General features: G+C 46.0%; 1 protein-coding gene across 5 annotated transcripts in view; it reads right to left on the bottom strand.

Annotated features, from left to right (window-relative positions):
* The window catches only part of WASHC2C (WASH complex subunit 2C), a 2,476,852-nt gene that overhangs the window by 436,136 nt on the left and 2,016,074 nt on the right, over window positions 1–24,642 (bottom strand). For all 5 annotated transcript variants that reach the window (XM_069610545.1, XM_069610544.1, XM_069610547.1 and 2 more), the window contains one exon: window positions 20,719–20,898. In XM_069610545.1, the coding sequence (XP_069466646.1) occupies window positions 20,719–20,898 (180 nt within the window). The remainder of the gene's footprint in view (window positions 1–20,718; window positions 20,899–24,642) is intronic.

Genomic DNA, 24,642 nt, shown 5'->3' with positions numbered 1-24,642 from the left:
TGTGTAGGTGTTGGTCTCTTGTATCAATGGCTGTAAGAAGAAATCTATATAGATCCCTAAAGGTTGGTTGATGCTCTCTATCCCCGCAACAATTGGTCTACCTGGTGGTTTGATGGCATCTTTATGGATCTTCGGCGACATATAGAAATTAGGTATTCTAGGATGTTCATTCAAAAGAAATTTTTGTGTATGCTCGTTGATCCAATCCAATTCAAATGCTTTAGCTAGTAGGCTCTTCAAATTCTGTTTGATCAAAAAGGTAGGATCATGGTCCAAACTAGCATATGTGGTCTGGTCTTGGAGCTGTCTTCTACAATCAGTATCATAGTCACATGTATTCTGAATAACCAAAGCTCCTCCCTTATCTGCAGGACGAATGGTAATACTCTTGTCACTAAACAGGTCTCTGATCAATCTCCTCTCATGTGGTTTTAAGTTCCTGTACGGAGGATTTCTGTAGCTGATTCGTTCAAGGTCCCGGGTGACTAGTCTCTGAAATATTTCTATGGATGGTACTATAATGGGTGGAACAAATCCACTTTTGACTCTAAATTCTTGAAAGTCTGGAATCTCGGTCGGACTCTCTTGTGTCTCCAATTCGTTAAAGAAGACTTTAAGTTTAAGTTTACGAACAAACTTGTACAGTTCTATCTTCGTGTCAAACAAGGTGGTACTGTAAGTCGGTACGAAACTGAGACCTTTCTGTAGAGTCTCTTCCTCTGCCTTGTTAAGTCGCCTCCCCGAAATGTTAACGACTAACTTTTCTTCTGTTGTAATCTCGTTAGAGGTTTGTTTCTTGCGTTGCCTCCTCCCCCTGCGGGTTCTTTTTGGCGGGCGCCTAAAAAAGATACAGCAGACGGAGCTCGTGCCAAAGGGCTTGTTGTCTGTGCAAGATTCTCAATGGTATGTTCTGCTGGAATATCAGACTCTCTCTGGGCTTCTGAGTCGGAACTGGAGGTATTGTCAGATGTGTATTTAAAAGGTTTCTTTGGTGCTACTTGGCCGTATTTGTCCATCCAGGTGTATACCTCGTCATTAATATAATCATAGGTATCCCTTCTGAATTTCTTGATCTTCTTTTGCTCCAATTCAGACCTGTAGTCCTCAAGTTTAGTGTTAATCTCTAGTAGTATAGTGTCATATTCTTCTTTTCCCAGTGTGTCAACTAATTCTTTCTCTGATCTCCTGAATTTCTGTACTCAGGGTTGTTAAATTCTTTGATAACTCTTGAATAGTTAGCAAAATGAGGTCCAGTGAGCATTTGTTCAGTATAGATTCCCACCTTCGAACAAACGGTGGAGCAGCCTGGCCTTTGAAACATAGATTTCGCCATTACTCACCTACATCAGGTAAGGGACCCAATTCCCTCCATTTTGATATAGGACGTCTTTACTTACCTTTGTACTGATTTGTTTTCTTATTTTATATCTTTTGACCTGCCTTCTGATCCGGCTCATTACATTGTCGGGTATGTGTTTACCTTTATTTTTTCAACTATTTGGATGATGACTATTCATGTTGATATTTATATATTTACGTTGTTTTAAATATGGGAATTATTCTATATGGATATTAACCATGGGATGGTTGGTACAATTGCATTTGAATGTCATGTTTTAGACTTGCCCTGATGAAGGAATTTGTTGTATTCCGAAATGCATTGGCACGATATAAGTCTACGGATAGAGTGATTTATGGCAAACTCTTCCTCACGAAGAACATTATTGGTGGCTACTTGCCACTTCTTTCAATAAAATAATTTCCTAATTGATGGATAAACCAACATTGAAAACCACCATATATTTGACTTTCGTATTTTTCCAAGAATTGGACTAAAGGAACTATACATAGCAAAATTACAACAAATACAGAACCCAGTTTGGGATTCCAGAGAGCGGCTGTATGATTGGGTTTTCATCTAATCTTTGTTTCTTGCTGCACCCTGGACTGAGTTGCCTTGGCAACTCAAGTCACACTCTTGTGTGATTGGCCCAAGTGGTGAGCCGCCCGGCTCACCACTTAGCATGTTTGATTGACAGCTAGGCTGAATGAATGGGGGTTTTCTGCATAGAAGCAGGGCTTTGGGGACTGGAACTTCAGAAGTCTGCACAGGACCTAAAGAATCAGAGGAGGGAGAAGCTGAGCCGACCTGCAACGATGACACCACCGGTGGAGTCCTGCGGAACCGTCTCACCACTTTTCCCGACGACAGAGGAGATCTCCAGCCCAGAGAGTCTTCTTCCTTTGACTGGTGGGGATAACCAGTTTGCCCATCCTTTTCCCCTTCCTGGACCATCTCGTGGCCGCCTTGCCTGTGCCAAGCACCCCAGCAACAGGAATACCACGGATCACCACTACCGCAAAGAAAAGGGTGGTACCTTGTAACCGGGAAACTCAGCAGCTGGTTTCTTCCCTGGCAGCGCGATGACCTTCAGCTTTCCTCCACGTCGAGATCTCCTCTTCCTCTGGACGAAACACTGACTTGCACCCGCTGCCAGGAACAACTGCCCCCGCTGGAGCGTTCTTCCCACTTTCAGGTACTGTGTCCCGCCTGGCTTCCCTTGCGACAGATTGTACGGGGTGACAGTAAATCCTCGACTTTCTAACCTGGGCTAGCCTGGGACCTGTTAACTAACTTTTCCTGACTTGATCTCAATCTTTTGCGAACTTTCTACAAAGACTCTTTGCCAGTGGGCCTGGCATTTGAACTTACTTGCTCCCCAGTAGACTTTGCCTAACCTGCCTCACTGTGGTTCTTTGAAAAGTATTGAAATGTGTGTGCTTTCATAACTCTGTCTTTTTCCCTCCCTTTTTAATAACTTATTAGAGTGCCATCTTATGTTAAGCGCTCACCTCTGTCCGAAAATAAGTGGTGTTTCTCATTAAGACATGTCTAATAAGTAATTAGGGTTGTATATATATATAATAGTGACTGTGTTGAATTTATTTACCTCTCTTTGTGCTAGTGTAATTTACAAGTGTGTCTTTAAATAAATAATTATATACTTTTACACCAAAGCTCTGGTCAGTGTTTGCTTGTGCTACTGTGTCTCTGTACCTATTGTGTATACTCTTATATACTGCCTAACTCATCTTGAGAGAAGTCTGACTGCTCAGCTACCAGGTAAATCTGGGTGGTACAGACTGCTACCAATTGGGTTTACTGCCAATCACCTGTAGTCCTAAATCTTTTGCAGTGGTCCCTAAGGGAACTGCACAGGTTTCTGCCTAACAGTCCCGTCGGACCCCCGGACCCCCTGTTTCTGATCGAACCTAGAAGGGCTGCAAGGGCGCTTCGACCCACTGGAATAGTGGGACCAACTATTCTCGGCACCTCCTGCTTAACCTGTAAGCGAGCCTTTCCGGAAGTGTTGCTGGACCGCCCAGTGAACTGACCAGCTTGTATGGGACCTTTGCCCTGGAACCGCAGCCATCTCGAGTTTCGACTTGAGCCTTTGGAGACTGTAAGGTCTGGGTATAAAGCACTCTCCCGCTGATTTTCGTACACGTAGCTTTCCTAGATCTGGAATTAGGAGAGTACACTTGAATCCGAGCCTAGTCGGTCACTGTGTCGCCCAGCTGTGGTGACGAACTTCGTGGGTACCTTGCTGCTGTGCCCTCAGACTCGCTGCATTGGAACTGGCCTGATCCCTTCACCAGGAGCAGAGAAATCGCCACTGTACTGCCACAGAATCGATTCTGGAAGGCAGACCCTGAAAGCCGCAGGAGTTGAACATGCGACCGATCTGGATGGGCGAAATTTGGTACGGAGTGCGCCGAGGGTCGGTAAGTGCTTGCATCCCTTACCAGTGGCCCCTGGTGCATCCATAGACCTTTACGCACAAGTGTCTCCTGAGGGCCACTCTTCTTTATCGAGGTAGCCTGTGATACCGAGCTATTCCCAGTTCTTGGATCCTGCTCTGCCCTCTTCGGGAGACTCTTCTCAAATAGTGGGAACTTATTCTTCACTACCTCACCCACGTTCCTGAGTCGCTACAGCCCCTTGAACTTAACTGCATGCATCAGCACCGAATGTACTTTTGAGCTCAAGGCTCCACTTATCGTAGGGACTGGACTGCCTCATAGCTAGGCTTTGAATTGTGAAGGACTGCCTAAAAGATATTCGCACTGTGTGACCCCGTTCTTTGCAGGTTGTGGATCTGTACTGTGCAACATCCCTTTAGGCCATTGGTTACTGTATATAGGTTTCATAGTTGGTGTTGTGTTGGTTTTGTTAATACTGCTGAATATTTACTTTGTGTTCGATTTAAAAGGACTTTGATACATGTGTATGTATTTTTAATATATACACCTGACAGAGTCATTTGTGGTGACGTTTACAGTGTGTGCTCATTGTGGGCTTTCAATCATCCTCACCCCTCCTGAGACCTAGTCTTCACTGCCATCATTGATACTTTGATTGGTCTGGTTTGTCCAGAAGGTTACCCTGTTCCAGGAAACTAGGCTGGCCTTCTGAACTGCTGCTCACCAGGTCAGAGTTCAGAAATCCATCTTAACAGTGAAGCAGTACATGTACGACAACTGATGTCACGTCCGCAGTCGACCGCCGCATCGAGACAAGCCGGATAGACGGCTGAGTCGAGGTGCACTACACGCCCCCTGTTGAAATGTTTTCTGAGCCGCTGACACTGGAGAGGATATCTACCTGACGAGGAATCTGCAGGAGAAAGGCAATTATTGAAAGGGCTACTTGAAATTTGGGGCCGCAGTTACCCATTTTACCTTTCTTAGCATGCTAGTTGGCAGCCTGAGAGATGCCTCAAAGCTCACTCTACAAAGCTCATGTCTGTGCTCAGTGGTCTGCTGGGAATTCTGCCTGTCAGGGCAGGGCCTGCCTTGGGCAGGGCCAGAGGGAGTTTGTCAGGCATTCGTCGGGTCAGGGGTTAGAATCCATGTTGTCTTCCTCAAGTCCCAAACTAGCCTCATTCAGTCCAGAGCGAAAATCCCCCTCTCCACTATCACAAACCGACACAAACTCACCAGATTTCGAAGTGGCACTAGCCTTTCGGTATAAGCAATGCTGCTATCCTTCAGGGGATTCTTCATGAGGAAAGGCAGAGCAGAAAAGATGGAGGGAGAGTGGGGTGGGGATTCCTCAAAAAATGGGCTGCACCGTGATGTGAAAAAGGGGACAGGGCGGTGCAATGGCTGCAGGATTGTGCAGAGCATGGTCAAGAAAGAGGTTATGGGATGAGGGATATGATGGGATTTCCAATAAGGCTGCCATCTCGAGTTTGCAGTCTATCTGGACCCTTGCTAGCTACAGGTCTCAGGGGGGAGGTGGAGGCTTACTTATGCCACAGCTAAAATGATTGGAGCAAGGCAAAGACAGCCATGCTTTATTCACCCAGATCGGAAGGCCTGTCCTTCCAAGGGTAGGGAGGTGTTGTCGGGGTTTACCATATGCCCAAGGCGTGAGCTGTTCCCCACAGGGGGTCTCTCCTGGAGCCAGGGAAGGTTCCACCTCACCCATTAACAACTATTTGCACTTTAAAAGAGAGGGAAGGGGCTGCCGGCGTGCTGTCTCTCTGAAGTTCTTGGGTTGTTGACTGAATTGTTTTCTTACATTTGCAACTTTTGCACAATTTGGTATTATGTCTTAGGAAATATTAGAGAAGGCAACAGAAGTACCCCACACTGCTCCAAAACCAGCGGCTGATGAGTGAGCGGTCTGTGACCACAAATGAAATGGGTCATTGCACCCTCCTCTCCCTACAGTCGCATGCTAAAACAGCTAGGAAATGTAAACAGGGGATGTACAACACAGAAAAAGCTAGTTATGTGCAGCAGAGAAATCTTCTGTGACGGTCACCACACTGTTACGTGCTTCCACTTGTGTTTGTAGCAGGCAAGTGAAGATGGATCCCTGGCCTTGGATAGAATATCTTTGCATCCTGAGTCAGCGAGAAGTGTCCAAATTCTAGGGCTGCAGGAGCCAGGTCGTCAGGCTCAGACATGCTGGATTGAGTTGCAGGATTGACCCTCCTACTTTGGAGAGCATGTTTACAAGAGGAGGCAGTCTTAGGGCTGGAACCACTGATAGATGGAGAACGTATGAGTACCAGATCTGCCTGGGCCACGTCGGAGCAATGAGGATCATCTTGCAAGGGCACCATCTGAGTGTGTTAATTACTCGTAGCAACAGATGAATCAGCAGAAAGGCATACAGGAAGAGGCCCTCCCAAGGGAATTTGAAGGTGTTACCCAGACTCCTGGCCTGAGGGCACCTCCTGGCAAAACTTTGGCACTTGTTGTTGGTCGCTTTCGCAAAAAGTATGATTTGAGGGAGGGGGACCCCACTCATTGAAGAGACGAGACACATGTGCCTGCTGGAGCTCCCACTCACGGCAGGATCACAGCTCCCTGCTGGGAGAGTCTGCAATGGTATTCTGAACACCTCCCAGGTGAAAAAGGACGAGAAGGATCAACTGAGAAATGGCCCAGTGCCACAGGGTCTGCGTCTCCAGAGAGAGAACAGGGGAGCGTGTCCCAGCCTGCTTCCTGATGTAAAACATGGTGGCTGTTAGGCAAAATCCTGTGCAGTTCCCTTGGGGACCGCTGCAAGAAGATTAAGTCTACAGGAGTAAGCAGTAAACCCAATTGGTAGCAGTCTGCACCACCCAGATTTACCTGGTAGCTGTGGCTGAGCAGTCAGACCTCTCTCAGGAACAGTTAGGCAGTATGCAGAGGATTCACAATAGGGCCAAAAACACAGTAGAACAAGCAAACACTGGCCAGAGCTTTGTATCAAAAGTATATAATTATTTATTTAACACACACTTTAGAAAATACACTAGCACTATTAATCAAAAACAAGTTCCAACACAATCAGAAAAGTATTCACACCTCCCTTAGTAATTACTAGACAAGTCTAAGTCAAAACACCACTTTTTGTCAAAACAGAGGTGAGCGCGTAACTTAGACGGCACTCCAATAATTAGGTTAAAGGGAGAGAAAAAGGCAGGTCATAAAAATAAAATAGTTCCCAACACTTTTAAGAGACAAAATCAAGTTTCTGAAGGCAGGGTATACTGTAGAGCCAAAGTTCATAGGCCAGGCCCACTTTCAATGGAGCCAGGCGAAATGTGCCCAAGATCACACGGTTTACCAATGCATTCAAGTCTTTGTAGAAATGTTCAAAAGAGGTTGGGGTGGTTCAAAAGATAAAGTTAGAAGGCCTGGGAGCCAACCCAGTTGGAAAGCCAAGGATTTAAGGGTCACCTTGGGCAAACTGAAGAAAGGGAGGCCAGGTGGAACACAGTACCTTTAAAGTTGAGGAAGCTCCAGCGGTGGCAGTTGTTCCTGGCAGCGGGTGCAGTTCGTGGTTTCGACCAGGGGAAGAGAGGATCTCGTCGAGGAGGAAACTGAGTCGTTGCACTGCCCAGGGAAGAAACCAGCTGTGGAGTTTGTAGGTTAAAAGGTGCGTTCCTGGTATTCGCGGTCACAGTGGTGTAGCTTGGCTATCCGGCCGCCGAGGTGCTTGGCACGGGCGATTCGACCAAGAGACGTCCTGGAAGGTGAAATGGCAAACTGGTTGATCCCACCAGCTCAGAGGAAGAAGACTCTTTTAGCAGAAGATCTTCTCTTGTCGTCGGGAAAGTGGTCAGGTCGTTGCAGCAGGGCTCCACCGGTGGTGTCGTCGTTGCAGATGGCTCAGCTTCTCCCCTCTTCGGATTTGTTAGGTCCTGTGGCGACTTCTCAAGTTCCAGTCCCAAAAGCCCTGCCTTTATGCAGTAAACCCCCCATTCAACAGCTTAGCTGTCACTCAAACATGCTAAGTGGTGAGCCGGGCGGCTCACCACTGGCCCAATCAGGACAGAGTGCAACTTGAGTTGCTAAGGCAACGCAGTCCAGGGTGCCAATTCCACCACCCACACATCCTGTGGAACCCAGACAGAGTGGCACCAGTTGGAGGGCTTCTGTGGAGAAGCCCGCCAAAAAGTGGAACAAAGGGCCCGACCTTGGTTGGAGTTAAAGAGACGGACACGAATGCCATTTTGGTTGGAGTTAAAGAGACGGACACGAATGCCATTTTAGAAAAGAGTTCTGTCAAAAAGACTCAACCAGTGATTTAATATTAAATAAATAAACCAGCAGTATCTTTAACATTGCACCAAAAAGTGGTGCGTTTAAAATCAATGGGAAAATCCCATTGGAAATATTCCGGTGGAATATTTTGCGTGGTAACCACTGCCACCAGCCAGAAACTCGACAAAGGGAGACTGGACAGTGCCCCCTTGAAAACAGACCCAATGGCAATCGAATTAACCCCTTCCAGTACTTCCACAATATGATGGTTTGTACTGGTTCTGTTCACAATTTTGGACTAGTAAAGTCAATGGTGACTTTACATGCCCTGGGAGACAGTAGTCAGTCCCAGGGTATGGAGTCTATGTTTGGGGGGCACTATGACACCCCTGTGTTACTGCACTGAGGGTGCCGTGTAACACACACACTAAAAACAGATGAAACCCTATGGAGTAAAAAACCCCATAGCCCATAAGCACACAAAAAGTCAAAGACATACCTCACATCATGCCTAAAAGTGGGAGGAAAAGAGTCTCACTCTTAGCAGGAGAAAAAAACAAACCCCAAAAATCCAGCAAAGCTGCTGGGGGACTGACTAGGTTTGGGAAATTAGTCTTATAAGAGAATTCTCCCTAACAGTGGCAATGTTGTCTGTGAAGATTTGTACCACCTTCCCCTGGAGCGGAGGCTTAAAGTGCCCCTAGTTCCAGGACGTTGATGTGCAACTCTCTCCTCTGGTTGTTAGAGGCCTCTGGAACAGGATTGGCCTGTGTGGGTGCCACAGCCTTCCAGAGAGGCGTTGGTGGTGACTGTCTCTTGATACGCCGGGATCTGAAAGGGAGCACCTTACGAGATATGAGTGCAAATGGACCACCAGTGCAGGGCCTGACTGAATGCCTGATTGAGGGCAATCTTGTCGGCCCATGAGCCTGTTCCGAGTTTCCATCTGGCGTCCAAAAATTCCTGAAGTGGTCTTATCTGCAGCCTGCAATGCTGAACCAGATAAATACAAGAGGACATCATCCCCAAGAGGTACTTGATGGACTTGACTGTCGCAATGTTGGCCGCCGCCAGTAGCTGAACCTTCCCCAGGATGGCCTTTATCTTGTCTTCAGACAGTGTCGCCAGAAACGAGAGAGTTGAGGTGGGAACCCAGAAGAAGAGCGTCCACAGACGGCACTATGCAGGATTTGAGATAATTTATTGAGAATCCCAGAGAAGTTAGGGTTTGGATAGTTTCCGCTGTTTGCTGTACTGCCTGGTCGTGAGAGCGGCACTGGAGTAGCCAGTCCAGGTATGGATAGACGTAGACCCTCTAGCAGCGAAGAAAAGCTGCCACCGGAGCAAAGTACTTGAAGACCCGTAGGGTAGAGTTCAGTCCGAAGGGTACTGGCTTGAATTAAAAGTGTCTTCCTTGGACAAAGAACCAGAGGAACTTTCTGTGTTTCGGATGGATGGGGATGTGAAAATACACATCAATCAAGGACGCTAGGAAATGCCCCTACTTCCAGCTGCTCAAGCACATGCTGCAACGTGATCATTCTGAACTTTTGGGATTTTAGGAACTTGTTGAGATGCTTTAAATCCAGGATGGATCTACACCATCTGGTCTTTTTCTGAATCACACAGTATCTGGAGAATAATCCTAATGGCTTGTACTTCCTTGAGGAGTTGGGCCAATGCTGCTCCTGCCTTGAGTTGGGAGAGATGCAAGGGGATTTGCTTTGAAGCTCCAATGTGTGTTACTATGTTGGATGATATTAAGCACCCATTTGTCTGTGGAGATCTCGCACCACTGGAGGACAAATTGGGACAGTCGGCCTTCCACCGGAGTGAGAAAGTGGGGGCACAAGACCTAGGCCGGGTCAGGCTTCCTTGGCAGTCGGAGTCCTGACTGCAGGGGCCCAACAACATTGGGCCCCTCCCTTGTGGGCCTGGGAACGTCCTCTATATCCTTTCTGTGTGGAGGATTGAGAGCTTTGACAGCTGGCTGGACTGGGAACCTTAAGAGGTCCCGGAGACAGAGAAATTACCTTACCGTAATGTTCTTTCTATGGATTCTTCTCCCGCAGACTGTGCATCATGATGGATGTTCGTCTCCAGCTTTGCTGTGCGGAAAACTTTTTGCCAGGGGGCGCAGTGGACCTCGACTCGATGGTATATATAAGATGCCTGATGTCACGTCCGGAGCCGATGATCGGTAGCCAGACAAGACAGATCAACAGCCGAGTCAAGGTCCACTACGCCCCCTAGCGAAAGCTTTTCCGAACAGCCATGCTGGTGATGAACATCTATTATGATGAGGAATCTACAGGAGAAAAGCTATCCATTGAAATTTCCTTTAGATGAGCTAAAAGACTACTTCCTCAGCTGAAGGGTGACCAAATAACAGGCAGTCTCTGTGTCTGTTTTGATCACTAGGAGACTCTCACCCACCGCCTTGCTGAAGAGGTTGTCCCTGTCAAACAGCATGTCCACCATTTTAACTTGCATCTCTGGCAGGAAGTTAGTGGCTTTGAGCCAGGCTTGTTGACGTAAAGATATTCTGTTCTCCATCTGCGAGAACCCTCTTGATCTAGTGGGACAGTATAGATGAAGACGAGTTTGCTGACCTTTTCCTTGCTGCAGCAAAGCCCATAGAGTCTGGTGTGGGATGGGACCAGAGGTCTTTGGCTGCAGTATCTGGAACCCTGCATTTCTTTTCCCCAGATGCTCGTTCTTGGGAGAGTGGAGTAGAGGTTTCTCATCACTGTAAAGACTGGAGGGGGGTTATCTGTACTCCTACCCTCTATATGGCAGACTAGAAGCACAGAGCACCCCAACCAAGGTTCTCTATTGTGATAGCAATGGGCGAGCAACCAAGGCTTAAGCTCTCAGGGGGTGATGCAGGCTGCTTCCAAAGGACAGTGTAGTCCCCAAGCCCCCACAAAGGAATGTCCACACACCATGTTATGTGCTAGCACAGTTTTCTCTGTAAAAATAAGGTTCAAGATATATGTACAATGAATAAACAAACGTTGTACGCTGGCAATTCTAATATGGCAAATATATACAATGTCTATGGAGTGCCACACTTAGCTATAGATTCCTTTAAAATGCATCAACTGCTGATAGTTATAAGATAGCATACAAATCATGCAGCGAGGTGTAATAGCATAGATCATAAGGAAGGAAGGCAGGTTAGGTTAAACAATGGCAGAATGCTTCTTTAGCTACTAAGACACAATTCTGAGTGTGTATCCCCCACCTTGGCAACCTGTAATAAAGAGTATTAACAAGCCCAGTCCATTAATGTTTAATCAGTCTTGTTTCCTGGTCAAAAAGTTCAATCACCCCAATGTAGCCGAGATTGAAAAGTTTTGGTAACAGTTCATCAACGGATCCCTCAACGGTGCACTCCCTTTAAAGCAGGAGCCACAGCGTGTCGAAATTCCTCGAAGAAAAGTGGAACACTTGCAGTGCTTCTGCAGTTTTGACCTTTGCGGTGTTCTTCGATGATCGATCGTGGAAGTCCTGAGAAGATGAGGCGTGCGGTGCACCTCGATGCAAAGTGTTTCGGTGCCGCAATGAAGACTCAGTGATGGACGTGGGCCCGGCCGTCAAGAGTTGCTTTGGCGGTCCTCCGGCTTGTCGGTGCTGTAGCCGCGGCACATAACTCGGGATGCGTTCAGCGATCGGGACTCTAGCACGGGCTGAACCTTGGATCTTCACTCCGTCAGTTTCCCCGGGACTAATTTTATCGGCTTCAGGTGGCGGGAAACCCACTGGCGGACGATCCTCGGTATCCGGCAACCTCGACTTTCTCCAGCGGGACATAGTGGTAGACAAAGATGGCAAGGAAGACCTTGTCAAATGTTCTTAGGCAAAGGCGGAGCTTTCGCAGCTCCGGTTGTCGAGCAGCACAGCGTCAAGCTGTCCCTGCTTCTGGGCAACGTGACTCGACTGTCCCGGCGCTTTACTTCAAGATTTTCGGCGGACCCCTTCTCCGGTCAACAGCCTTTCGGGCCTGGCTTCCAGGGTGCCTCGATGAAGAGCAGCCGGCTTTGCACGATGGTACCTTTTAGCTCGGGGGGGATATCTCCTATCCAGGTCCTCTCATGGATCATTCCTCGACAGGCTTGATATCTCTTAGATTTCATCGAAGGAAATGCAGCAGCAATTCTTATTCTTCCAGCTTGTCTTCAAGGATGATCTTCAAGTTTCGACTTAAGTTTTTTAACAAGTTGGTAAGTGAGAGGTCCCCAGATATACACATCTGTCACTCATTCACTCTGGCCGAGCCAGGCGCAGTCAGCCAATCACACAGTAGGCAACTCATGCAGGCAGCCAATCAGACTCACATACATTCAGACCATTCACTTCCACCCAGACACCTATGACATGACAAGGAATGTGGATTGGGGCAAGCACCCAGCCTTTCAGCACACCAGACTGCATTCATGTCAGTATCATCACACACACAGAAATCAGACACCCATAAAATAGAATGCATACATTCTATTCACACAGGTCCCACACAAAGGGTGTACCCACAACATACAGTCATTGGAAAGGCTCCAGCCAGTGTGGCATGGACTTCCCGACAATACCATATATGGTTCTCCCACCCAACAGCCAGTAAGGGGAAGGGACAGAGTCGGGGCTTCCCAGGAATTTGGGAAAACAGGGTAACAGGCAATAGAAACCAAGAGGCCCCAGGGGCCATCTTGCCTTAAATCAGGAATACACTGATTCCTATGGATTGCCTGGGTATCCCAAAATGAAGGATACTCAGAGCACCTGTCATTTCAGCATGGAGCTGCCAACAGCCCATATCCTGCTCTGTGGGCAACACACAAGTGCCCCAAAACATACACTAGGGGTACAGGGGTGTACCCCCACCCATGGGTACCATAGGGGTATCCCTACGGTCTCTGTTCACGATAATCAAAAAGGGGAAGAGCTGCACTGCCAGGGGTCCCACTGGACTCCTGAGTAGAAAATAACACAGAACACACATCATAAGGGAGTACAGGACAAGGACATGCAGGCCCTGTGTTAAGCAGAATCCTTTGCAGTTCCCTTAGGGAGCACTACACAAGATTAGGACTGTAGGTGAGAGCAACAAATCCCCTTTGGTATCAGTCTGTACCGCAAAGATTTAGTTGGTAGCTGTGGCTGAGCAGTCAGACTTATCTCAAGAGGGAGATGAGCAGTATTCAGGGGCTACACAATAGGCCTACAAGACTATGGCACAAGGAAACACTGACCAAAGCTTTGTATTAAAAAGTAGTTATACATTTATTTTATACACCTCTAATAAAACACATGTATCACAGTCATCAAGCAAGTTAAATTAAGTCAAAGGAAAAATATACACACTCCCAAGTTAAATTGTAGACCAAGTGAACCAGAGTGAAAACTGAGCAAAACGGCACAGTGACAACTACACACAAGGGATCCTCTAACAATTCCTCACAAGGAAGGGAAAGCACAAGTTATATACAAATAGTCTCTTACACACCCTAGCAACACTTCCCCTAAGTTTGTGAACCAGTTTAAGCAAGACAGTGCATCAGTATAAACAACAGAAAACTGAGCAAAATGGCATTTCACAAGGTTTAGAAAAGGGAAGGAAAGGGCCGTTGTAAGAAATTGGTGCACCACACAGTTCTAGATGAGAATCAATCTAAAAAAGGCAGGTCCAACAAATGTAGCCAGAGTCAGCAGGCCTGTGCCAGGGTTAGTGGTACAGGGCAAGGGCTCAGAAGCAAAATGTTCTTGTAGCTGCAGTCAAGTCTTTGGTTAACGATGTTGAAAAGGTGGATGCAGAAAGCAAATAGACAATGTTAAGAGAGAGGGGTGGCCAACCCAACAGGTATGTAAAGGATTTAAAACACCTTTAGTGCTACTGCGAAGAAAGGGTGGCCTGGCAGAACAATGTACCTTTAAAATAAAGAAGTGGCTCCTGCGGTGGCGGTTGTTCCTGGTAGTTCCTGCAGTTCAGGGGATCCAGCAGAGGAAGAGAGGCTCTCGTCGTGGAGGTTCGAGTTACTGCACTACCCAGGGATGAAACCAGCCACGGTGCTGCCGACGAATAAAAGGTACGCTGCTTTAAATCGAGGTCCGAGTGGACTGCTGCCTAGATATCCGCCTCCGAGTACAGAGTATGGGAGATTCGACCAAGGCAGGTCCGGGAAGGCGATTGGCAAACTGGTTGGCCCCACCAGCTCAAGGGAAGAAGGCTCTTGCAGATGAAGATCTTCTCTCGTCGTGTGGAGAAAAGTGGTGAGACGCTGCAGCAGGGCTTCACCGGTGGCTCAGTCGTTGCAGCTGTCTTTGGCTTCTCTCCTCTTCGGCTTCTTAGTTCCAGTGGCAACGTCTTGCTCTTCCAGTTCTCAGGACCCTGCTTTTATGCAAAAAGATCCCCATTCATACAGCCTAGCTGTCACTCACACAGTGGAGTGGTCATCTTGGCAGGAGACCCTCCAGCCTATCAGGATAGAGTGCGACATGGCTTGCGGAGGCAACCCTGTCCAGGGGTCCTACTCCCCCTCCACACACAATGGACCCACCCCAGACTCAGTGGCGCCGAAAGGAGGGCTTTTTGGCAGAAGCCCGCCAAAAGGACGAACAAAGGATCCCCGACCTGGGTTAGGAGTTTAGAGTAAGACACGAGAAAGGTTATATTAAAGTTCTGGCAAATAAAACCTACCGGAGCAAAGTTAATATTAGAATGCACTGGCGGTATGTTAGAGGCTGTCAGAAAAAGTGGTAGCCTCGAACAATGGGAAAATTCCATAGGGAAATATTCGCGGTCGAATATTTATGGTAGTAACCACTGCCACCAGCCATAAATTATTGAGAAAGGGACTGTACGGTACCTTCTCGAAAATGAACATAGGGGAAAAACTATTAACCCCTTTCAGTACCTCCATAGTAAGATGGGATGTACTGGTTTAGTTCATAGGATTCGACTAGTAAAGTCAATAGGGACTTTACATGCCCTGGGAGACAGTAGTCAGTCCCATGGTATGGAGTCTATGTTTGGGGGTCGCTACGACACCCCTGTGTCACTGCACTGAGGATGCTCTCAGCCCATCTTGGCTGAGTGTATGCAAACCCTGATTACTAAAACTACCGACTCCGATGATCCGGAGACACTTATAAATAATTACAACCAGGAGATCACTGAAATGCTCGACAAATCCGCACCTATGAAAGATAAATTGGTTAGAGATTTACCAAATCGCCATAAATGGTTCTCCTCTTCCCTAGCAGAACTCAGAGCGAGTAAAAGACAGGCCGAACATACCTGGCATAAAGATAGATCTACTATTAACTTGTTAGATTGGAAACAAAAGGAGAAACAGTACAAAGTAGAAATTATTGAGGCCAAAAAAACCTTCTACAACAATCAAATCAGCTCAGCTGGTGATGAGACGAAGGACCTTTTCCGCCTTTCTAGATCCTGGGAGAAACCAACTGCCTGTTGCCTCCCTATAAAACCGACCAACGATGACTGCGAACGGGTACAGAAGGCCTTCCCAGCTAAACTATTAAAAGCCCAAGACAAAATTAAATCTGAAGCCCTGTCGTCTGCACAAATGCCTACCCCAATCCCTGCCGAGATACACCATACTTGCATACAATTGCCCCAAACTCAGTCAGGTTCTATATCAAGCAGAGATATTCAACCAGGTCCTGTTTCAGGTTTCATCTTCAGAGAATCCACCGCTGCTGATATTTTGGATATCCTTAAATCTATGCACCTCGCTAACTGTCCGGGTGAATTACTGCCATCTAAATTCATCTTGGAACATAAGGAACTTTTTGCACCCTTTCTATGCAGATTTGCAAACGCTTCTTTCCGAACAAGTGTGATTCCCCAATCAATAAAAACGTAGCAGTCTCACCACTGCTAAAAAAAGCAGGTCTTGATGCCACTGATGCAGCAAACCTTAGGCCCATCACCAACACTCTGTTTTTCTTAAAACTTATTGATAAGATAGCAACCATCCAGCTGCAGGCCCATGTCCAGACGGCTGCCATCTTGCATGCTAAACAGTCAGGGTTCAGAAGCCATCATGGCACAGAAAGCGCGCTTCTGGACCTGCAGACATATATGCTCTCTAGACTAGAAGATAGCAAGTCGGGGCTGCTGATGTTGTTAGACTTATCGGCAGCTTTCGACCTGCTAGATCACAAAATCCTACTCGACAGAATGCAGACTGTTGGAGGCCTCTCCGATAATGCCATAACTTGGTTGAGAGCATTCCTGGAAGGTCGTCGGTCACAGGTGCATTGGGGAGACAGTTCCTCATTGTTGTTCGACATCTACATTTTTCCTCTGTGCTACGAATTAGATCTCTTCCAGACCTTTTTCTTTAACTATGCAGATGATTTCCAGCTGGTTCTTAACATCACTGGCGATTATGACAAAGATGAATGTGCAGTAAACGCGGTTTATCAACTGATCAAACAGTGGATGTCCACCAACTGGTTATGTCTGAACGCTACAAAAACTGAGCTCATGATCTTTGGCCCACGCCAGGCACAAATCAAGCTAGGGCAGGAATATACTGGTTTCACGATAGATGGTAGCTTCATCAACACTGTGCAGAAAGTAAAAACCTTGGGCACATACATGGACAGCAGTGTAGACTGCGAAGCACATGTTGCAGCCATTACTGTTAGCACTAATTACCACCTCAAAGTGCTTAGGCAAGTTGCGCCTCTAGTTTCGGTCTAAAACTGCATCAAGCTCGTGAGAGCTGTTATCTTGCCTCGTATTGATTACTGCAATGCACTCTTAGGTGGTGCAAGTAAAGCAGAAATCCAAGAGCTACAAAAAAATCAAAATAAAGCTATTTGCATTATTTTTCAAATGAAGCGCTCAGAACCCACCACTGCAGCTAGAAGAAAATTGCATTGGCTTCCTGTGGAACGCAGAATTCAATTTAAATTGTTAACTATTTGCCATAAATGCATCTTTGGCAGTGCTCCTGCTTACCTCAAGGATGTCATTGGCATCTACCAGCCCAAGAGAAACCTCAGGTCAGCTGAAGGCCATCTTTTGGTTCAGCACCGAGTTAAACGCTCCCGAGGCTCTGGAAGGGCCTTTTACACCCAGGGAGCTAAGGCATGGAATGCATTGCCCATATCCCTGCGCAAGACAACAGATCTTCTTGCTTTTCGAAAACAATTGAAAACGCATCTCTTCTATTAAAGTAATCCTCTGCGGCAGTCTCTGTTCTCTGTACTCAGCTCTCTCGGCGCCTGGATGCCTACGGGCTTTGGCGCGGTATAAGCACAATAACATAACATAACATAACACATGTGAATAAAGATGGTTCCTATGGGGTTGAGAAAGATACCATAGGCATTAAACAAAAAATTGCCTAGTACACACATAGCAAAAATGCCTAAGAGTGGGCAAAAGAGTATCACTCTTAGCAGGAAAAAAAGGAACAAACCCTTCAAATACAGCAAAGATTCTGGGGGACTCTATAGGTAAGGGAAATTAGCCATAGAATGATAACCCTCCCTAACACCCTGTCCCTCCAATTTCCAGAATCACAATCACTACCAAACCGTCCTCCCAGATTCCGTCCAAAAGGGGGACAGAGACCGTTGTCTTCATGGAGGACTCACAATGTTGAAAAAGAAAACCTTTCTTCTTTTTCTCCTCGGGGAGGAGGTTAAACAGCTTCGCAGCCCGAGATATTATGGCTGAAAATAATCCAATTGTATCCAGAAAGGAGTCTCCGGGGAGCAAGTCTACATCGGGCAGTCCGGCATCCGCAGGGACGTAGTTATACTCATCCGTCCCCCAAGTACCATCCATAGCCGGGTTGTTGTCAGTGTTTGGGCAGGGTGCCACTGGAGCACTGGGAACCACAGGTGGAAGACTGTGCTGAATCTCAGAGGCCAAAGTGTGGACAGTGGTTAAAATGTCCATGGACACATGCCTGGGAGCAGCAGGCGCCAGTATTGGGCCATGAGGCCAAGGGTTTGTGGGATGAGGAGACTGTGTATCCTGCTGTCACATCTCGGTGTACCTGGCGACTTTGGGATAGATGGAAACGGCGCCCACAATTGCCGGTTCCATCACGTACGGTGAAGCGTAGAGTGCCGGTCTAGTTTCTTTGTAACGCGTCCTGACGCCGGTAGTTAACTTTCTCCCACTTCCGGTGTCAGACGCGTTGCAACGACCGGTTTTCTGCTCGTCTGCACTGCTCCTTGCTCTCTCCGTGGATTTTGCCCTTTAGCCGTTTTGGCTTTAATTTCTCCTTCTGTTTTCGTTCCTCCTTGCTCCACTGATTTTCTCTCCTGTGTTTTTTCCTTCATCCTTTGATTCCTTTCCCTTGCCTTCCTACCTTCCCTCCCCGTCTTGTGTTTGGTTTCCTTTCTCTTTGTCTTTCACTCTGCCTTCTCCTCTTGTTCCTTGCCTCCCTGTGTACAGAACCGGCCTGCCTATCGGATTTGCTCCGTCTTGTCCCCGTGACATTGCCATTCTACTGGTTCTGGACCCTGCCTGTCCCCGGACTGTCTTCTCCTCCCTGGTACAGAGATCTTCTAGTACACTGGCGCTTTGTGCTTCTACCCAGTTAACTTCCCGTCTACCTTCCAGTGTTCAGTTGTGGCCAGTTATTCTTTACTGCTTCATCCTTCCCCGAACTCCTCCAAACTCCTCCATTGTTGCTGCCCTTGGATATCCATCAAGTACTAGAAAGATCTCATCATACCTTCCAACATAGAAGGACCATTTTGTTTTTTTTGTGCCTCTGGCTTTTTCCCCACCTGCACGCGACCGCGGAGGATAACCACAGCTCACCTATTAGGGGTCACTGTGGTGTCCTTCCACGGTCGCCCCTATCTTCATAAAAAAAAGGAAAGGACCCGAAATAAGGACAACCCGAAGCCAACACTTTGTGGGAGAGACAGAGGTGAGGTGGAAGGGGAAGTGGGAGGAACGGATTCTTCCCAAGGGGAGGAAGACATTACGGACCCATCTGACACCTGCAGAGTTGGTTGTGGATTAGGACACCTACCTCTGAATAAACACCCTACGGGAAATCATCATCTGACAGAGTGGATGTCTGAAGTGACAGAGCAGAGGATGACACCCCAGGAGGCCGCCTGGAGACAAGGTGCAGGGTGGTGCAGGTCTGGTAGGTTTAGCGAGAAAATTAGTGCTGGAGGCAACTCTTTCCCTATATCGGAACCCCTAGGGAAGTATCACTGGTGCTCCAGGGGAATATTCATGAGCATGTAAATCCATGTAAGAAATTGCCCCCTTTTCCAGCTGTTTGCCAAGTACGGCCCTGTTTCAATGACAGTGCTTGGAAAGTGTCTGTTCAATGATTTCTTGATGCTTCCATCATGTAGTAACATGAAGGTTTGTCTTGTATAGGGCCTGTCAGTGTTATTTTGAAGCAGTCTTCTGAGATTAAATGACTTAACTGTGCATGCAAATGAGTTCCTGTTTTAATTAAAATAAGACAGCTGTGTGCCCCTGCAGATGTTACTTGCACTTAAGTCTTGTTAAAAACGAGTACTAACAAAGGCAAAGGTTTTGGCTTTTGTAAAGGGGAGATATAATGGTATTTAAGTGGTCTTATATGGTACCCATCTGACATGATGTGCTTGGTTCTGTAAGAAAAAAAGGGGGTGGGATTCATTAGCGGTTAAGTGCAAAAGGCTTCTGTGAAACCTGTGGTGTTGATGGCCAAAGCGGGAATTACCCTGTTCCTGAGTGGCAATTTGCTTTCTATGGGTTGAGAAACCTGGAATTATGTTATCCATAGGGAAGAGTCCAAGATCGGATAGACTCCAGCGTTATGGGTCTGGTTAGCAGCTGACGTAGGAGATTGAGGCACGGCTAAAGAGGAGAGCTTAGTTGTGGCTCGGTTAGTGTTGATGTGCTCATGATAGGCCTGTGGTGAGTGTGTGTGTGGAGTTTCTTTGCAGTTACGTTATGTAATTTGAGATTTGTGAAGTGCTTACTGTCAAGCTTATGGGTTCGAAGCGCTGTGATGTATAAGGTCCTTCGGAAGACTGAAGTCTGTGAAAACATGGAAATGAAGTATAGTTGATATCCTCAACCCTCTATCCATATGGACAATGGGTGGCAAATTGGAGGCTTTGCTACCAATAAGCTATATTAAAAAAGTGAAAAACATACAGCTTTATCACTCAGACATTATTCGAAATATGTTCATGTATGGTTACCTTTTATAGAATTGTTCAATCACTGGTCCTTGGTAGTTTGTAAGCCATACTTGTTGAGACACATTGCCTTGTAATAATCACAAAGTATAAATGTTGCATAAACAAACCCGATGAGCGTTGTAGAAATGTTAACATGTGGAGTAAACAAACGCCTTTGCAATTGTATCCGTTATGTCCGGTATACCGATTTAAGATGTCATTGTCCACAGTCATTATCACATCTTAACAAACTTACTTTACAATTCAGTGTTGCAGCCTCTAAAAATAATATATTTAATAAAAAATACATTACAAAAGTCTGTCATTGTACCACATATTATACTAAGGTAATATATTTGGGTCTTTTTTACCACTTAATTTATTATTCCTTGTGTTTATGTGCAGCAATGTAATTTGTTTTAGAAGTTCATTTGTTTTGATTAAAAATACATTTCTGTTGAAAATATGCTTTAATACCTTTTTTATTTCTTTTTGCTGGTTTCTATTAATTAGAAGATCTTCACTGTTCTCTTCATCATCATCCTCAAACAAACTTAATACATTTTTCTTTGCATTTTGATTCTCTTTAATCAGTGGCGGTGATCCCAAAAATATTCCATCATCAACATCTTGAAGTAAGGCAACGGGGAGAGTTACCTGCACGCAACATAAAACATGGCCAATATTAGAAAGCACAACATGCAACAGTTATACTACATTGTGATTTACCAATAGTAAATCTTAACCATCGCAGACAAAAGCAAGACATAAAAGATGGGCTATAAAATGTCCACAATGAAAAACAAAGTACCTAAATGGGTTTGGTGTTAATTATCCCATGTGATAGTTCCCAAAGGAACTATCACATGGGATAATTAACAATAACGAACATATTACTTACCTCTCAGCAATGTTCTTTCTGATGGATGTTCTTCCCATGGATTCCTAATCTATGATAATCCTATTCCCAGTGCAGCTATTCTCAGAAACCTTTCTGCCGCCAGGGAGCACAGCGAGGCAAAGCAACAGCTCCATCAGACACCTCTACGTGCTGGACATAACGTCGGGGCCAGTATATATTGAGGCAGCATGCCTTGTGACCTCAGTTCCACCTTTTCCCATAGCACTCTGAGGCTGAAGGACCATAGAACCAATGGTGTACTAGCTTTCCGTCAAAAGGGGCAGGCAGGGAGGGTGATGAGGAATCATCGGGAGGAACATCCATCTGAAAGAACATTACTGAGGAGTAAGTAATTTGTTCTTCTAATGGATTCTTTCCTCCCACAGATTCCTCATCTATGGTCAACACCCAAAGCAGTATGTAAATCTGGAGGAGGGAGGCAGCAAGGACACTACCAAAACCAAAAAACTTTGGAGGACAGCCCTACCAAAACAGGCATTCTGTTCCACAAGGCGTACAAGCAGTATTGCTTAGCAGATGTGTGCAACAACGCCCACGTTGCTGCCTGGAAAATGTCCAGGACTGTCACAGCAGAGCTGGGAGACACTCCTCTGGTAGAATGAGCGGCAAGACCCTCAGCAACATTCTTCCCATCCAGATCGTAGCAATCTGAAACGCAGAGAATGATCCACTTCAACAGGGTCCGTTTGGTTACAGCCCTGCTAGCACAAGCACCAGCATAATGAAAATGTTGTGATGTTTCCTAGCCTCTTGTAGACTTAGGAGCTGAGGGCCTGCGCAGGGTCCAGCTGATAGAATTGTTCCTCTGCCTTAGAAGTATGAGGCAGAGAAAAAAACACAGGAAGATTGATCATCTGAGAGAGATGAAACTCTGAGACCACCATTGGGAGAAAGGAGGGTCGCACTCTCAAAGTCACCTTCTGTTTGGAGAAAACCAAATAGTGAGATTTAACAGACAGCAGCTGCAGCTCACTGACCGATCTCGCGAAAGTGTTGGCAACCAGAAAAATCACTTTAGTGGTGAGCAATCTAATAGAACCGGAATGAAGGGGCTCAAATGGAGCTCCCATCAGGAAAGTGAAAACCAAATTTAAATCCCAAGCCGGAAGAAAAACTGGCGTGGAGGAAACTGGTTACACAAACCCCACAAGAACCGGGGATTTTGAAGAATTAGCTCTGTTACGGGGATCTCTTGAAAACTGAAATAGCGGCAAAGTATGCTTTTTCTGTGCCAATCTGCAGGTCTTCTTGGGCTAAAGTTAACAGAAAATCCAACACAGGGGATAAAGGGTCCAGATCCCTCTCCCGGCACACAGCCGAAACATTACACAACCGAGTACATTGAGGATGTTGTCCGACAAGTCCCACTCCCTGCATCTCAGCCTCTCAATAGCCAAGCATGAAGGTTCAGGCTGTTGAGGTTCATATGGAGCGCCCGCCCTCCAACTGGGAGAGCAAGTGCACTCTCCTTGAAAGGAGCCAAGGAGGGCAGATGGTCATGTCCAGCAACTCCAGATACCACGTTCTTCGGGCCTAGTCTGGAGCAATCAGAATTAGCGTGGTTCCGAACAGGCACAAGCTCCTTAGAATCAGCAGAATGACAGTGATCTACGGGGACGCATAAAGGAGGCCGAATGTCCTCTCGAAAGTCACTGTGTTCCCAAGAGCTCCCCGAGGAGGACATTTCTTAGAGCAGAACAACTCGCACTTCCAATTGACAGTGGAAGCAAAGTGGTCCATTAAGGAGTCCCCCATCTGGAGATCTCCTCCAGAACTTCCTGACCGAGCTCCCACTCGTGGGAGCCCGAAGTATGCCTGCTCAAGGCATCCGCTGTGACATTTCTTCTTCCAGCCAGATGGGCCGCCACCATAGAGACTATGTCCTCTGGAGCCCAGAACCACAGCTGCATTTTTACTTTTTTAAATTTATTTTATTGATTTGGTTGACATCATAGACAATACATTATCAACCTTTCAAAAAATGAATAAAAGAAGAAATAAACAAACATGTTTATAATTTAAAATGAATATGTAAAAACAGTAAGTTAGAGGAAAGAGAGAAAAAAGAATAATACATAAAACCTCTAAATACTGCCATCATGTACAAAAGGTCATCAAATAATTTGGACACAGAGTAGATCAGAAATAGACATGTTTCATTAGTCATCTCAGGTTATATTCAAACATATCACCAATTTAACTACAGCAAATCTTAAGGCATTTCGATTCGAGGCAAGCAGTTCTTTCCATATTGACTCATGCGTCAGGGATCTCAACCTGCAAAGTATTTCCAAAAGTATTACTTCCGTTTGTGCATCAATTCGACATTCTGTCATCAGATGTTGAAAAGTCTCTTTTTGGTTAGAGTTGTTACAGAATCTGCAGACATTCTCAGCTTGTGGTATTGTTTTTTGCTTGGCTATTAGATCTTTTGTTTGAATTAGGCCAAGTTGAAACTGTAGATAAATTGATATATAAAGAAGACTGGGAAATTTTATCAGGTACGACTCAGCCACACCTGGTTTTTTAAACTCAAGAGTGTTAGTTTGAAAAGAGGTGTAAGTTAGACCGGCTTCTCAAGTCTCTATCCAATCCTTCTGCCATATTTTTTGTTTAGCTCTCCTCGGATTGCTAATTAAGAGGTCCACTGAGATGTCAGCGTCTTGGAGAATGGCCAAAATACTATTTCTCCATCAAACTACAAATCGAAGTTCCAAGCTGTTCAAATATGATGACAGAATATATAGTACAGTTCCTGTCTTGGGATCATTCAGGCACTTTCTGTACAGACATCATAATTTACATTTATACACACTATACATGGATAGCAAACCGAATTCATGCCGAATAATGGACATGGGAAATGATTGTGGTAATTTCAAAATTCGTTTCCAGAATGAGCCCTAGATTCGGGTCCAAAACACTTAACCTATGGTTTGGTTGTAAGGGTTACTATGGGTGAACACGAACATTTTCCATACTTGTTATGTATGATCAAGGCCTGCAAAGTTGCAGTTTGAATTTTCTTTTTTAGATCAACGATATATAGATGATCATCATTATGGTTATTTATGTTCATGGCCAAATACCGATATTCATTTACTATCTCTAATTTGGTGCCTTGAAGAGACTAAATTTGTTGAGGCTTGTGGTTTGGCCGTTTCGGTACAATCTGCATCACCTTGGTTTTTTCTGTGTTAATGATGAGATGGTTTTCATTGATGTATTGCTCCAAAGCACACAGTAGATTCCTCAGGTCTTTGGGCGTTTTTGCCAAAAGGACTAAATCGTGCGCATAGAGAAGCCAGGGGACTGGATGGGTTAGACACAACTTTGATGAATTTATGGCCTATGTCAGATATGAACTGATTAAATAAGGCAGAGGCCAATAGGCAGCCTTGCTTAAGGCCTCGATAGGTCTTTATAGGTTGTGGCATGTGTCCATCCAGGGTTAGACGTATACGAACCGTGGTGTCTAA

Source organism: Ambystoma mexicanum, chromosome 8 (assembly GCF_040938575.1).
Source record: "Ambystoma mexicanum isolate Mex_15411 chromosome 8, UKY_AmexF1_1, whole genome shotgun sequence".
Taxonomy (NCBI): Eukaryota; Metazoa; Chordata; class Amphibia; order Caudata; family Ambystomatidae; genus Ambystoma; species Ambystoma mexicanum.
This window is presented reverse-complemented; position numbering and strand designations above follow the sequence as displayed.